The 17,645-nt window shown below is 38.3% G+C and overlaps 1 protein-coding gene across 28 annotated transcripts in view; it reads right to left on the bottom strand.

Annotated features, from left to right (window-relative positions):
* Window positions 1-17,645, bottom strand: part of LOC105495968 (par-3 family cell polarity regulator) — a 719,051-nt gene that overhangs the window by 345,179 nt on the left and 356,227 nt on the right. For all 28 annotated transcript variants that reach the window (XM_011765958.3, XM_011765965.3, XM_011765959.3 and 25 more), the window contains one exon: window positions 16,253-16,431. In XM_011765958.3, the coding sequence (XP_011764260.2) occupies window positions 16,253-16,431 (179 nt within the window). The remainder of the gene's footprint in view (window positions 1-16,252; window positions 16,432-17,645) is intronic.

The following is a 17,645-nucleotide window of genomic DNA, read 5'->3' as shown; positions in this document are numbered from 1 at the left end:
ATCAATTGAAGAATTTTTAAAATACACTATTAATTCCTATCAACATACTTGTTATATTTCTGACAGCATCATGCAGGTCCTACTAGCGTTTCAGTCATGTTTCTTCCTCCCAATCCTGAAATCTGGCCACAAATCTAGTTCACCATCTACTGCATACAATGTGTATCAAGTGCATACAAGGACTGTAGGCCTGTAAAGCTGTGTGTCTGTATTTATGATAAACATCGCAGCATACAATGTATTAAATATTTTCTACAACACAATTTATACTAGATACTCACCACTGTCCATTGAAATATACATCATGCACTCTATTTTCAATTTGAAAATATTTGCTTTAGTGTAAATAATTGTTAAAATATGGCAGTCGTAACTGGTCTATTCAAGACTATATACACTCACTTATGAATCAAATTATAACTATAAACCAAAAATTTTAAATCAAATATACACAATTCTAATGATTATAAAACTTACTAATGTCATAAATTTGTTAGAATTATTACTTTATCTAAAAGATTATACAAGAAAAATGCCATAAGAAATTATTCTCCCTTTTTTAAATTATAACTTTAATCCTCCACTTATGAGGCTGCCCCAAATAGCCGCTCAGCTTTGTGCTAGGTGGGAAATTTTCCTTCTTGCCAGAAAAAAACAGATGTTCCTGCTGTGATCAGGGATTTTCCTTATCATCTAAATGTACCGCCACAGCATCAGGTGTCAAAAAGCCACTCCAGCTGGGAAATGCATATTAATTTGCTGCTCCCTGGTAGTGGTATCCTGACTATGGAGAAAATCTCTTTCAGGGTAGGGAAAGTAAGTGTCTTCTCCCACCTCAGCCCTCACCAAGCTTATTACAATTCAGTAAAATCATGTAGAACCCACCCAATGCCTTGAGATAGAAGCTCATTCCCGGCATACTAAGCTGCAACTCCAAGGCTTTATCTCCCAGAAACAGCTATTTAGCTGATGGTCAGATTTCTTGGCAAGACTATATCCCTATGTTGCAGAAGTCAGAACTGGGGTTTCATGAACATTACAGAAGTAATAAACATTTCTATGTTGGCATAGGAAACCCAACTATGTTTCCACCTCACTTCAGTGCAAAAATTTCAATTTTTTAAAGAATTATGAGAAATCATACCATATTTTGAAATACAAAATACTCAATGCATATACATTTCATTCAGAACCTCCATGTATCATATGGTTTCAAATATGCCCATGAGATGTTAAGATTTTACATTTCACATTTTTCAACACTGTAATTACGGTAAAAGAAAATTCAATGTTCTACTTAATTATTTCTCCAGGAAACGATACACAAAAAACGAAGGGAACTATTTTCAGGATATTTAATCTAAAATTAGGAGACTGAAGTAAAATTAATAATAATGGCTTATAATTTTTTTTGAGACGGAGTCTCGCTCTGTTGCAGAGGCCGGAGTGCAGTGGCGCAATCTCGGCTCACCGCAAACTCCGCCTCCTGGGTTTATGCCATTCTCCTGCCTCAACCTCCTGAGTAGCTGGGACTACAGGCGCCCGCCACCACGTCCAGCTAATTTTTTGTATTTTTAGTAGAGACGGGGTTTCACCATGTTAGCCAGGATGGTCTTGATTTCCTGACCTCGTGATCCACCCGCCTGGGCCTCCCAAAGTGCTGGGATTACAGGTGTGAGGCACCGCGCCCGGCCAGAATAATTTTAATTACAAGAAGCTTGCTAAAATTATCAGCAATCATATTACTGATTTAATGTAGCAGACTCCTTACTGCCTTTGTGGCAGGAGTTTATCTTTTGTACCTCCTTATGGATACACCAGAGTATGACCTTGGAAGCAATGCCATAGCTAAAGTGAGAAGATAACAACCAGAAGGTGATCTATAAATATGATCTGTACTTTCTGACCTTCATTCATTCATCTTCTAAAAACTAAATAGAAACAGAAAAAAAAGAGAGACAGATAAGGGTGAAATAAAATGACTCACACACACAAAAAGCAGGTTTAATCACCAACTTGTAAATGAAGGCAGATACTTTGGCAGTTGCTATTAGTTTAAATAAACTAAATGCCTATTAAGACTCTTCTTTAAATAAGGAAATCTAGGCTTTTATTCCAAACACAGTATTCGTTATCATTTACCCTAGGTGCACGTCTATTCCTAAGTATAATGAACTAACTAAAAAGCAATATTTGAAATCCATGCAAAGCAACTTCCTACATGTAATGCCTAATGTTGTAGAACTGATGCCAAGCAATCTGTTCCTATATTATCTGTAATTCCTAAGCCAGTATCCAGCACATAAATCAGCACTGGTACATGTGTACATCTTACTTTTCCTTTTTGCTAACATGTTTCCCCCACATTCTTAATAACTATTAATGAGAGGTGTGGAAAAGACAAAGGAAAGAGTATGTGTTTATAAAGCTGTTATAACAGAACTATGGCAAGACAAAGAGGAAACTCAAACATCCATACATTTGTTGTCAAAACAACCACATTGGGATCATTAGTGATAATAAATAGTTTGCTAAACTATGGTGGAGCCTGCAACCAGAAACACTGGTCAGAATCCAGAGATTTTGAATGCCAAAAGACATACTGTAGCACCAATTTAGCTCAAATTTCTTAAGTAATATTTCATTTTTAAATGTCAACTTTCTTTTTATTCTTTTTTTTTTTTTTTTTTTAAGATGAAGTTTTACTCTTGTGGCCCAGACTGGAGTGCAGTGGCTCAATCTCGGCTCACCACAATCTCCGTCTCCAGGGTTCAAGCAATTCTCCTGCCTCAGCCTCCCAAGCATATGGGAATACAGGCGCCCGCCATCACGCCTGGCTAATTTTTTGTATTTTTAGTAGAGACAGGCTTTTTCGCCCTGTTCAGCAGACTGGTCTCGAACTTCTGACCTCAGGTGATCCGCTTGCCTCGGCCTCCCAAAGTGCTGGGATTACAGGCGTGAGCCACCGTGCCCAGCCAATTTTCAACTGAGTTAAAGTTTTGAACAGGAATAAGTAAAACAATTTGAAAATAATCTATCCAAGCAAATTAACTATCCAACAAATTAATAATATACAAAATAAAATATCCTAACACACACATCAAATTTTTACTGATTTTTCCTTTGAAATGTTAAAGGTATTATCCATAGTTCTTAAAACTCATTCTGACCTGAAAAATGAACTATATCATTCTCCACATTTGATAATGCCTTTTCCAGTCATTCTGATACATACTCAGTATCTTCTAGATAATAAAATTCATTTAATTTGGTGAGAAACTCAAGAATGCTGAATATGCCAAAAAATTTTCGTGGTGGAATTCTAATATAGAAAAATTTCTATATTAGAAAGAATCTGAAAATTACAATTAAGTTTCCAAATACAATTCCTGTCACGGAAGCAAACCCTTCAAGTTGATACACTGGCAAAATCAGAAGCATGACATTTAAGTTTTAAGTCATAACCTATAACTGGCCAGTATCTTGTTAACGGTCTTTATAAATCAAACAAGAAAAATAATCGCAGGAGTATGGATCTGTATCAGACTATGAACATAAAGGGATCCAATATGAAAAAGGATTGCTCAAAAATCTCTCCTGGAGACGCAGGTCTGATCACACCAAAAGGGGCACAGATTTCTCTGAAGCCACCGGATCTGTCCAGAGAGCCAAGCAGGGAATCCAAGGAGAAGAGAAAGTTTAGCAAAACTCAAGCACATCCAGGGTGCTTGTTTGAACCAATTTCCTCAGCTGTTCCTAATCCACTTTGACAGAGAAGGAAGCCATGAAAAATTCTGGATACAGCATTTTAAAGCTGGAAGGAACAAGCTAGAGACAACAGCCAGGTTAACCTCTTACTGATTCAGAGAAGAAACAGGGATTTGCAGAAATGGTAACACATAAATTGTGGAGATGAGGATGGCAACCTATTCTCATGGTTACATCTACCCACCTCAATGCCCAAATTCTACTCACTCAATTTCCTTTTTCTTTTTTTGAGACAGGGTCTCACTCTGTCATCCAGGCTGGAGAGCAATGGCACAATCTTGGCTAACTGCAACCTCCACCGCCCGGGCTCAAGTGATCCTCCCACCTCAGACTCCCAAGTACCTAAGACCTCAGATGTAAGCCAACACACTCAGCTAATTTTTTAACTTTTTGGAGAGACAAGGTCTCACTATATTGCCGAGGTCGGTCTTAAACTCCTGGGTTCAAATGATCCTCCTGCCTAAGCCTCCCAAAATATGGAATTACAGGTGTGCACCACCAGCCTAGCCTCCACTCAATCATGAGTAATAAAATTTCCAACTTCTCATTCTTAATCTAACATGGAACCATAGTTTAGGCGTGTAATGACAATAATTTCTGGTATGTAGTCACTGCTACACAAGGATCTCAACACATGGGAAGGCATTTCTTGAATTCAAAACGATGATATAATCTTTGATCACAAATTATATTTTCATAGAGATGGTTGGTTCACTAAGAAATACTATACAGTGTTAAGAATGATTATACATAAAATGTTGGCTTTAAAATTGTCTCATTTCATTCTTCAAATAATATTTTAATTTTGTTTTAAGTTTTCTTTATTATTTTGTGGGAGACAGGGCCTCGCTCTGTCACCCAGGCTGGAGTGCAGAGGCACAATCATAGCTCACTGAAGCCTCAACCTGCCCAGCTCAAGTGATCCACCCGCCTCAGCCTTCCGAGTAGCTGAGACTACAGGCACACATCACCACACATGGCTAATTTTTTTTATTTTTTGTAGAGACTGAATCTTACTATGTTGCTCATAATCTGGTTTCAAGCTCCTGGCCTCAAGAAATCCTCCCATCTTGGCCTCCCAAAGTGCTGAGATTATAGGTGTGAGGCACTGTGCCCAGCCTAAAATTGTTTTACAATACAAAGATCTGATTAATTCCAGGAGCTTGAGACTGTAGTGAGCAACAGTTGGATGACCGCAATCCAGTCTGGGCAACAGAGAGAGATCCTGTCTCCAAAAAAAAAAAAAGAAAATCTCTTTCCAGGTATTACTTAGATTATCTTCTTTATCCTAAGAAAACATGCAGAAAGAGGTGAGGAGATAGATGGGGGGAGTTTAACATTTATAAAAAATTACAAAAATGTTTTCCACTTTTGGACTCTGAGGAACTGAAGGATGGAGCCTAAAGGAAAGCTGCACTAACCACAGCCTCCACTTGCTTTCCTGCACAGTATTTCATAAGGGCCAGCATGGTCCTGGAATTCCCCTAGAACCACCAGCATTCCACTATCAGCAGTGGGCAGGAATGGAGAATATGGGACCACCATTTTCGACCTATACTCCTTAAAACAAGAAAGGTGAGTGTGTGAAAGAATAAATAAACAAACATTTCAGGTCCAATTAAATTTTGAAGTTCTTGACTCACTTTCTTACACTACACTAAACATGAGGAGCAACATTTGACTAAAGCTGCTCTGAAAAACAAATTTATATCTGAAACAATTTAAAAACATTTTAGAAAGTGCTTAACTTTGAAGGCAAGAAATACCCAACATTTCATTTTCTTTCAAAAATGCTCAACTCTAAACATGTACGCTCCAAAACTAAAATTATAAGTAACAATAGCATTTTGCATCAAGAGTACTATGCACAATACAAAAAAAAGGGAACAGATGCTAGAGAGAGGGAGAGAGATAGTAAAATACTTATAGCGGTTGCCTAATTCCAAAATACCTACAGTCTTATACATTATTTAGATGTGCATCATAAATATTTTATATTTATCTAAATATTTTTCATCTGAATTTAAAAACGAATATATATATACACATATATATTTAAATAAATTACTACAATTTGAAAATGAAGAGATTTACATCACATATAACTAGCCTGACAATGTAAGATAATTACCACTTCCTTCCACTTTTCAGCCCACAATCCAAACTCCAATGGACTGGATGGATGAGCAGAAGAATTGGGTAATTTCTGTGAAAGTCCATAGGTACAGTCTACCTTAGCTTTCCCTTTAATTGTGAAAGTGCCTCCTCAGGTACACTATCTCCACAGATACTTTTTTTCTTAATGTAGAAAGTGTTTACTCTCATTTGTCATAATCTTATCCTACATATTGTTTCTCATACAGTAATGACTTTTGTGAAGAATTACATTGCCACATGGGAAGCACTGAGAGTAAAGAAATGGATGGCACAAACTTCTAAAGACCTGAGTTCCTCTCTACAACCTCATTAGCAGAAAAAGCATGTTCTATAAACAGGATATTAATATTCAAGGAAACTATTTCTGTCCTCCATTTATGGCTAAAAACTACAATTTTAGAAAATGTGATTCAGGGAATTTGAGTAATGTCTATTGAAACCTTACTCTCCCCTCCCCCCACAAAAAAACATAAAGTGCAAATAAAACAGCTATTGCAACAAGATGCCCCAATAAAAAGTAAAAACAAAAGTGCAAGTATCCAGCCACAAGAACTCAGCACATTTATATCATAACTTTATCATTTAACAGCTGGTTGAATTATTAGGTGAGTTATTTAAACTCTGTAGGGCTCTACTTGCTCACCAATAAAATGGGTACAGCAACAGTGCCTATACTTCTGGCATAGGTATAATTAAATTATATATAACATGTAACATACCAAGCATGGCATAATGCCTAGGAATAGCAAGTATTCAAAAACAACTTGGTTATCATTACTGAAAATATTAAAACCACAAAAACAGTTATGGCTTATAGGTAAAATAAATGGAAACCATTTCTACTACCAAATTTCGAGAAATGTTGACTGGAACACATTTCTCCAAAGGCAGCCCAGATGATAACAGTAGCAGGAATATATGCAAAATTAAAAGAAAGGATGCTCAAAGCCAGAGCCCTCAGAATGCAAACAGGTGCTCCAGTGGCAGCAATCCATCTGATACTCTACTTGTTAATAACAGGACTTGAAGGGACTAGATCTAACTTCACAACTGAAAATAGGTAGGTTTATAAGCTAAATTATAAAAAATTAAAAATAGAAACTAGCTTAAAAACATGAAGCCAGGCACAGTGGCTGATGCCTGTAATCCCAGCACTTTGGGAGACCAAGGAGGATAGATCACCTGAGGTCAGGAGGTCAAGATCAGCCTGGCCAACACGGTGAAACCCTGTCTCTACTAAAAATACAAAAACTTAACCAGGCGTGGTAGTAAGCGCCTGTAATCCCAGCTACTGGGGAGGCTGAGGCAAGAGTATCGCTTGAACCCGGAGGCAGACGTTGCAGTGAGCTGAGATCACGCCACTGCATTCCAGCCAGGGCAACAGAGTGAGACTCCATCTCAAGAAAAAAAATAAATAAAAAGATGAAATGAGATCAAATGAGATTAAAATATTTTTCAATGTATATAGACTACACAAAATTTTGTTCCATACAATTTAACCAATGATACTTCCTGGTCCTCTCCCCTAAGTCAAGACAATCGGGTATAACATATTCATTTCTCTCTGTGATATATGCAACTTTGAGGGCACACAAGAAGGCTTCTGACTTTATTTGGGATTTATACTCCCATAGTAGTTTGTGAACTCTAAAAATATTGCATCCTGTAGTAGTTTGTGAACTCTAAAAATATCACATCCAGGCTCCAAAATTTTATCAGTAACACCTTAGGATTTTATCACTTTGAACACAAAATATTTAAAGCATATGAAGGCAGACTGTATTCCTAATGTAGCATAGAAATCGATGAGATGAGGTTATCAATAACTCAGTGAGCCCTGCCTATTGTAGAAATAATTATAACCATAACTGAAAGTCCAAAAATGTGCTGTATTCAAATTAAGATATTTTAATATGCAAAATAGAAGGGTAAAATTTATAGATATAGACACTGCTAATAGGAAATACAAACGTTGCAGCAGAATAGTTTAAAGTCTACTCTCAGCTGGATCTCCCTTGAAACTAATGCCGCAGAAAATTAAAGAGAGCTACAGGTCTGTCACGGAGGACTTGTGATGCTAAAGAACTATCTCATCTCATCCTTTAAGCTTTTGGATGGTTACCATAATGCTGGAAGCTATGCTTGGCTCACAAATAACCAAACGATAAACAACTTTTCTCAGCAGCCAACTGGTCAAGTGTATTTTGTGTTTTAAAATAATCTTCTTCAAATCCAACAGAGCATAAAGGCAAAAAAATAAATAAACTTTTAAAAACGTAGTTTAGAAATAAAATAGTGCTTTCAAATTTACTAATATGACAGTTGGCCTTGTAAATTAGAAAGAATAAATGAGAAGCAGAAATCAAGAAGTCAAACTGGGGCAGGCACAGTGGCTCAGGCCTGTAATCCAAACACATTGGGAGGCCAAGATGGGAGGATCACTTGAGCCCAGGAGTTCAAGACCAGCCTGGGCAACATAGTGAGACCCCATCTCTTTTAAAAAAAAAAAAAAATAGCTGGGTGGGGTGGTCCATGCTTGTAGTCCAAGCTACTCCATGGGCTGAGATGGGAGGATCACTTGAACCCACAAGGCTGAAACTGCAGTAAGCCATGCACTGAACTCCAGACTGGGCAATAGAGCACAGCCAGACAGTAGCAAAAGAAAAGAAAAGAAGAGGAGAGGAGAGCAGAGGAGAGCAGAGGAGAGGAGGAGGAGAGGAGGAGGAGAGGAGAAAAAGGAAAAAGGAAGAGGAAGGGAAAGGGGGGGAGGGGAAGCAGGAGGGGAGAGGGGAGGGAAGGGGAGGGAAGGGGAGGGGAGGATAAAGGGAAGGGAAAGTGGAAGGAAAAGGGGAAAGGGAGGGAAGGGGAAGGGGAGGAAAGGGAAGGGGGACGGGAAGGAGGAGGGGAAGGGGGAGGGGAAGGGGAAGGGGAAGGGGAAGGGAAAGGGAAAGGGAAAGGGAAAGGGAAAGGGAAAGGAATGGGAGGGGAAGGGAAGGGGAAGGGAAAGGTGAAGGGGAGGGAGGAAAAGGGAATGGGAAGGGGAAGGGAAAGTAAAGGGGAAGGGGAGGGGAAGGGGAAAAAAGGAGAAGGGGAAGGGAAGGGGAAAAAAGGGGAAGGAGAAGGGAAGGGGGAAAAAGGGGAAGGGGAAGGGAAGGGGGAAAAAGGGGAAGGGGAAGGGAAGAAAAGGGGAAAGGATGGGTAAGAGGAAGCAGAAGAGGAAGGGGAAGGGAACGGAACGAGAACGGAGAGGGGAAAGGGAAAGGAATAGGAATGGGAAAGGAATGGGAAAGGGAAGGGGAAGGGAAGGAGAAGGGGAAAAGGAAGGGAAGGAAAAGAAGAAACAAAGGGGTTTTGAAAGGAATGAAGGAACACACAGAAAGAAACAGTAGACAGAAACATTGTTTTTATTAAGGGTTCAATCTAGAAAAATATTTCCAGTTCTATTTTTGCATTGATAGTCAACATTCAATATTCAATGAGTTGTAGGACTTTTAAAAGACTCTAATTTAATTTTCATTTAAAAATGATACATTTGGCCGGGCGCGGTGGCTCAAGCCTGTAATCCCAGCACTTTGGGAGGCCGAGACGGGCGGATCACGAGGTCAGGAGATCGAGACCATCCTGGCGAACGCGGTGAAACCCCGTCTCTACTAAAAAATACAAAAAACTAGCCAGGCGAGGTGGCGGGCGCCTGTGGTCCCAGCTACTCGGGAGGCTGAGGCAGGAGAATGGCGTAAGCCCGGGAGGCGGAGCTTGCAGTGAGCTGAGATCGCGCCACTGCACTCCAGCCCGGGCGACAGAGCAAGACTCCGTCTCAAAAAAAAAAAAAAAAAAAAAAAAAAAAAAAGATACATTTGTGCAATCTAAGTATGAGAGGAAGTGAAATGTCACAAACCCAAATACAGCAAATGTACTAGATTCTATTCTGCTATTATAGAAAAATTAGCTTAAAGAGAAGATATCTCAAAAGAAAAAAAAAATACAGTCATGCACCCCATAATAACGTTCTTATAAACAATGGACCACATATACAATGGTGATCACATAAGATTAAAATCCTGTATTTTTACTGTACTTCTTCTATGTTTAGATATATTGGATATACAAATATCTAAATACGAATGCATTGTGTCCCCGCTGCCTATTCAGTATAGTTGCATGCTGTATAGGTTTGCAGCCTAGAAGAACAGGATATACCATGTAACCTAGGTGTATTGTAGGCTACACCATCGAGGTTTGTGTAAGTGCACTCTATGATGTTCACACAAGGATGAAATCGCCTAACAATGCAATTCTCAGGATGTATCTCTGTCATTAAGCGAGGCATGACTATACTTCTATTTCCTCTCCCTTAAAATGTAACCACACTTTCTGTTTTCAGCTAGACCCGACGTTCTGGGGCAAAAAAAAAAAAAAAAAAAAAAAAGACTGAGCCCTGAAAACCACAGAAGAGCTTTAAGGAAACACACAAATTTTCTGGAGTGGGTAAAGGAATCTGTTGGCGTGAGTAATGCCTGTGTTTCATCTCTTGGAAGTCTACAGGTAATTCTGATACGCATTCATGTAGAACCCTTAAGCTATCTAGTGAGAGAGTAAGTTCTGGAACTCAGGAATAGTACCAGCTGCTTGTTTCCTTCACCACCACCCCCAACCTCACTCCTATCCTATCTAGGACTTCTCAGAGCATTTTATACATCCTAACTACTTCATACTTTATTAGTCTGGAATTTATGTGAAACAATTACCAATAGCTTTAAAAATGTTCAACTCCTTACCAAATAAGTCTACTTGAGGAATCTAGTCAAAGAAAATAATCAGAGATGCCAACATAAATTGATATACAAGGACATTCTCTGAAGGGTACTTCTAAAGGTTACTTATAAAAGCAAACAAAATTGACAAAAAAATAAATGTCATATGACAGAAAAAAACCATCAAATAGAGTTAAACATTAACTATAAAAAATCAGCACATAATATAACATTATGCAAACTAGCCATATTTATGAGGCATAGGAAAATTCTCAATACAGCAGAAATTGGGAAAAATTGCAGGAAATTAAACTATACCTGGATGTTCCCCCTGGTAGTAAGAATAGCCAACATCTGTATAGAGCCATGCTCCACAGAAGTCCTAAAGTTAATACATCAAAATGTCATTACTAGTCATCTTCAAAATTTCAAATTACAATCATGCCTCAGTATCCTTGGGGGACTGGTTCCAGGACCCCTCGCAGATACCAAAATCCACAGATGCTGAAGACCCTTACATGAAATGGTGGAGTACTGCACATAACCTATGCACATGCTCCCATATAGTTTAAATGATGTCTAGATGATTTACATGATCTAATACAAAGAAAATGCTTTGTGTAAATAGGTGTTACACTGTGTTATTTAGGAAATAAGGACAAAGGAAAGTTTCTACGTGTTCAGACACAACGATTCTTTTTTTGTTGTTGTTCCAAATATTTTCAATCTAATCTTGGTTGAATCCATGGATGCAGAACCCATGGACACAGAAGCCTGATGGCATTTCCCTGCTTCTATATACCCTTCATTACTGTATATATGCAAAGAGCAAGCTGTATTACTATCAGGGGAAAAAAGGAGGTTGGGGAACCTTGAAATATACTTCAAAAATGTTTATAAAAGTAATTTCCTAAACTTAGACAAAACATCTCATCTTTCTAATAGAAAGAAAAGCAAGACGACAAAGACATAACTAAGAAAGCATCTCTTACAAGAGGTTGTGTGTATCAGGGGTATTGGAAAGATACCAAACATGCCAAGCAACTAAACCAAATAGAAATAATAAACCCAGCAGGTAAGAAACAGTTCAAGGTCTCCCTTTAAAAAATCAAAAGAAAAGGAAGCTAATGATGCCAATGCAATAGGTTCCCTTTATTACCTTCTTCCCCTTTCCCTAATCAGGTAAGAATCTCTTTTGGACACTTGTCCACAACTGGTTTTATACTAAGTCTACCTATGTTAATTGTTTAGAAGGAAATATAATTTACAAAAACAATGCCACTCATTATTTACAGGGACGGAACAATGGCTTGTAGCAACTGCACAGTGAAATAGTCCATAGTCCTTATCCCCAGCACTGCATGGTGGGCTGATTCTTCTAAGAGCTCATTACATCTTTCTTGATGGGATGAATCACACGCTCTCCACAGACTAGCTGGCCTCTATATTCACAGCAACACTGACTTAATAAGGAAGACCAAAGAGGTGGCAAAGATGATTAAAGTATTCACACCGATTGAAATACTCTCCTGCAGGATAAAATATTAACCACGTTTACTCTCAAATGAAAATACAGCCTCTAGCAAGAAACTTTCCACACCAAGTGTGAGCAAAATGTTCCCTAAAACAGTTGGAAAAGGTAGTCAGCCACAAAACACTGGACACAAAGGTGAGTATGTCAAATAACTTTGAAAAAAGCCACAGCTCCCTTACCCTCTCCATCTCACTTCCGAATAAAAGCGTGAAAATTTTTCAGAAATCCAGCAGCCCATGGGACCCTTGGACTCTTCAGGCTCTCAGGCAATAGAGTATCATCATCATCTGTACACCCTGCCCACTAAGCCTAATAGTGGAATGAGATTATGACCACTATTTCAACAAGGAAGACTCCACCTCTCATTTGTGGTTTTGAACCAAAGGAGAGAGTTTGACCTGATGGTGCTCTAACGTATCAGAATACAACTTTCCTGCTTAGAAACAAGAGATTTTAATTGATTGATAACATTATTCTAAAATAATTTATTCATTTAACTTGGAGGAATATAAACCACTTAACTATGAAGATGAGTTATTTAAAAAGGTTAACTGTTTTTAACCACTAGAGATCACTAAATCAGAGGGCTATGAATGCACAACTAATTTATTTCCACAATTTTACACAGAAAACCTGAACCACGACACACTCATAAGAATTTATAACATCTTGAAGCATGACAGCATAGGTAAGCTCTCATGGGCTTCACAGAAATAAAGAAATTGAATGCTTTGTACCTAAGCAGCAAGTATGCTTTCCTTCCATCTGAATACTGAAAAGATGAGAAGGCTTTTTATAACTGAAAATAAAATACCATTTAATCATATTTATATATGAGCTCTCAGACTAAAATACAAACAGCATAAAATGCAGACAGCAAGATTAGTATTTGAAGAGTAAAGCCAAAGAAAATTCAAAAGACTAATTCATTACACATTACTACTCAAGTATATTGTATGCAAATATCACTTCATCTAGAAATATATATGTAGATCAAGGCTTTTCCTAAGGGAAAATATGGGCATCTGGCTACATTAAATAATGCTCCATGTAAGCAAAAAGATGGATGAATATTTAACAATTTTAAGATAAATATTATAATGTGAAAAAAAGAGAAAGAGCATGAATGTCCAAAATTGACAGAAGACAGAATACAACCTACAATGAAATGTTTTACACTCATTAAAATAGTTACAATAAAATTCACACCAGGGAAAATTCCTATTGTATGAAAAATAATGTTGAAATAATCAGGATACGAATACGTGAACACAGCATGACTCCAACGTGTGTGTGTGTGAATACTGGTTGTTGCTGGGTTCTGCAGTTATGAATAATTTTATTTTGTTCTATTCTACGAGTTTGCCAAATTTTCTACAATGATAGAAGCATGTTATTTAAAACAATGTCAGGCTGGATATGGTGGCTCATGTCTGTAATTCCAGCCTTTGGGAGGCTGAGATGGAAGGATCACCCACGTCCAAAAGTTTGAGACCAACCTGGGCAACATAGCAAGACCCCATCTCTACAAAAAATTAAACAATCAGCCAGGTGTGATGGCTAGTGCCTGTAGACCCAGCTACTCAGGAGGCTGAGGCAGGAGAATGCTTGAACCTGGGAGATAGAAGTTGCAGTGAGCTGAGACTGTGCCACTGCTCTCCAGCCTGGGTGACAAAGCAAGACCCTGTCTCTAAATAAATAAATAAATAAATACATAAATAAATATTTAAAAATGAAACTGCGTCAACAAGGTGGATGTTGTTAATTGGCAATGAGGGTCTCAGTGCTCTCCTAACGTGTTTCTGTGCTGCAGAGGTTTTAAGGCTAATGCTCTATTTCCCAGGCTCTTCTGCAGATAAGGGTCTAGATACAAACTGGACTCCACCCACTCAGATTCAGTAGCATGAGATTTTAATAGCGGTGTGAAACAGATTTTTCCTGGGCTGTTATGACTGGCAGCACTTCTAGGGTGGGTCTCCAGCTTGACAAATGACAGAAGCAAGGTGAGTACACCTGGAGGCAGGGCGGTGTGTAGTGTGTAGAAGGCAGGCTCCGATGGGAGTAGTTCAGGTCCCTGGACTGCAGCACCTCTTTCACCACGAAAGCAGAGAGGGTAGCTCCGCAGGCAAGCCACATGTTTGTTACTGCATAGCTTTAAAGGTTCTCCAGGACCATCCTAGGATCTGCTCTGCAAACCCTTCCAGTGATTTTGTGAGAAAAAAAATTCTAAGTGATAGATCCCTTTTGTTCAAAAATGTTTTATGATACAAACACGTTCTGTCTGCTGCAACTGAAACGGACTCACACATCCAAGATGTTGAATAACTTGAAAAGAAACTTCAGTATGCTTCAAACAGTTGAAAACCTAGTTAAAAAATTTCTTTTAACTGCCAACTTGACTTGTTTGCACATCTGAATATCCAGGTAAATTAAATTAGGTCTATTCTAAAAGAAAATTAACTGACACGAGACCCACTGATAAACTGGATTCTGGTTCTTTGGATAGTCTACTGCAAGATAAAGTCCTCAAAAATTTCAAGCTAATCTTAATGAAAAGATCTTCCAATGTGGCTCCTCAACACAGCTATAAAAACAAAGTATTTCAGGAGACTAAGCCTAAAAGTTAAGTTCATAATTCAAAAAAATCAGAAACTAAATATACTTTTTTTCCAAGTAGACTCTTCTCAGTTTAAACCTGTGTTTTCCATGCACTTTTTTTTCCACTTGAACTACTACAGAAAGGAGTGTGCTGAAATGCAAAACAAAGTTGAAATATTTAAAACAGGTATTTTTATACCTATGCAAAGAATAAATCAAGCAAATATCAAGCTACATCCTTTTTAATCTTATGTGATTAGTATTACTTCAACATTCCTCAATATATACTGTGCTAAATTACTGGCTGCACTGAAAAAAATGTTTACTAATTCATTCAACAGAAGTTTACTGAGCATCTACAGATTCAAAAGTGAAAATGACAGATTCAGCAAAATGCACATTAAATAAGAGGTGAGAAGTGTGATGAAAAGGAACAATAAGGGTTCTCACAAAGAGCATCAACATGCTTTTTGTTGTTGTTGAGATGGAGTCTCACTCTGTTGCCCAGCCTAGAGTGCAGTGGCGCAACCTCGGCTCACTGCAACCTCCGCCTCCTGGGTCCAAGCAATTATTGTGCCTCAGTATCCTGAGTAGTTGGGATTACAGGTGCATGCATGCCAGTACACCTGGTTAATTTTTGTATTTTTAGTAGAGATGGGGTTTTGCCATGTTAACCAGGGTGGCCTTGAACTCCTGGCCAGGAGTTCCACCCACCCTGGCCTCCCAAAGCGCTGAGATTATAGGTGGGAGCCACCATGTCCGGCCAACAAATTTTTTAAAACAGACAAAACAGGTTAAAATAAAGTTTTTTCATTCAGATTAAATAAATTAGGTCAAGGACTAAAATAAATTAGGTCAAGGAATAAAATATTATGAAGACTAGACAATAAACTTCCATTTACAAGGAGACTGAGGATAAAATGATCAACTGGGTAGTCAAACTAAATTACCATGAAGTCCACTTTCATCCTTACAAGTTCATAATGTTCTAAGTTCCTTAATGTACCTCATGAACCAATATAAATATTTGCTTATACATGTGTCAAATATCCCTGTAAGAACATAGAAAAAGCAAATAAAGAGGCTGCCTGTGAGGAGAAATGGGAGAGGAGACCAGGAGAGACAGCAAGAAAGGGACTTTATATGGTACACATATTGTGTCAAATTGTTTTCATTGTTAATGATATGAAATGGAATCTATTCAAAAAATGGATATATGAACAAGTGCATACGATACATGGCACTGATTTTCATCAGAAATTTCAAGTGTGATATAAAATAGGAGACTATCTGAACTTTGATATGAAAGTTGGTACCATGCTCACAAAAGGCCATCGTGAAGATGCCCTGGAAACCAATGGTTTACCCAAGACACAACACTCATCATGGACACCAAGAAGTCACGAGGGGCAAGGGATGGCAACAAACAAGCAGAGGTGGTTACCTTCCTGTCGCAGGTTTTAGGACTCCCAGCAGTGTTCTGCTTTAGGAAGCCAGCTGTTGTTGACCAGCGTGTGGGATTTTTCCTTGAAGGCTCTTCGGAGGAAAAATTATGATCACTGACAGAAGTGGAGATGCCAATTAGAGCTGGGTCACTACTGCGTCGAACATGAAGAGGCATATCTGTAAACACAAAAGCACTACGCTGAAAAATAAGATACTAATGTTGGTAAACTACATGTTAGGAGAACACAGGGAAATCCTAAAGATTAAGGAACAGAATTTCACTTTCGTAAAAGGGGACAATGGGTCAGTATTCTAAATACAAATTCCTTTAGGTCCTTTAAAATACTACATGGTGAAAGAGATGCAGTCAAGTGTCAGCTCTGAGCAAAACTGCCCAAGTTTGTATTTGGACTTCACTCCTTGTTATCTATGTGGCCCTGGCCAGGGTGCCTAACTGTTCTCTGCCTCTAGTTCCTTCTAACTCAAATGAAAATAAAACAGTACATCTTTGATCAGGGTAATGTGAGGACAAAATAATATAAAGGGGTAAAACAGTGCTTGACATATAGTGTGTACTCAGTAGAGAGTAATATAATAACCAATACTGTGATCATTGCCCCAATATTTCCAAATAATCATCACATATATCATTTAAAAAATAATGATTCTAAGCAAGTAAACAAATTTCACCTACTTTTTAATCATATCTACTGGAATAAAAATACGGAATCTACATAGTTGACAAATAACTTATTGTATATTTCAAAGTAGCTAGAAGAGAGGATCTGAAATGTTTCCAACACAAAAAATGATAAATCATTGAGGTGTGAATATCCTAATTACCTTGATTTGACCATTACACCTGGTATGTATGTACCAAAACATCACATATTCTCCATAAATATGTAAAATTATGTATCAATTTTTAAAAATCTATAGAATCTAGACATTTGGCTGCTCTACTGAAAAATTTGTTGAATAAAATGTTTCTTTTGTTCAATAAAGTATTATCAGAAAATATATTATTTCTACTTAAGAAAGAAAATACTCGGCCGGGCACGGTGGCTCAAGCCTGTAATCCCAGCTCTTTGGGAGGCCGAGACGGGCGGATCACGAGGTCAGGAGATCGAGACCATCCTGGCTAACACGGTGAAACCCTGTCTCTACTAAAAAAAATACAAAAAACTAGCTGGGCGAGGTGGCGGGCGCCTGTAGTCCCAGCTACTCGGGAGGCTGAGGCAGGAGAATGGCATAAACCCGGGAGGTGGAGCTTGCAGTGAGCTGAGATCTGGCCACCGCACTCCAGCCTGGGCGACAAAGCGAGACTCTGTCTCAAAAAAAAAAAAAAAGAAAAGAAAATACTCAAAGTAATACATTAATCCACAGGTAGT

The sequence above is a fragment of the Macaca nemestrina genome, chromosome 9, assembly GCF_043159975.1.
Source record: "Macaca nemestrina isolate mMacNem1 chromosome 9, mMacNem.hap1, whole genome shotgun sequence".
Lineage (NCBI taxonomy): Eukaryota > Metazoa > Chordata > Mammalia > Primates > Cercopithecidae > Macaca > Macaca nemestrina.
Note: the sequence above shows the minus strand (reverse complement) of the source record. Positions and strands in the feature narration are given on the sequence as shown.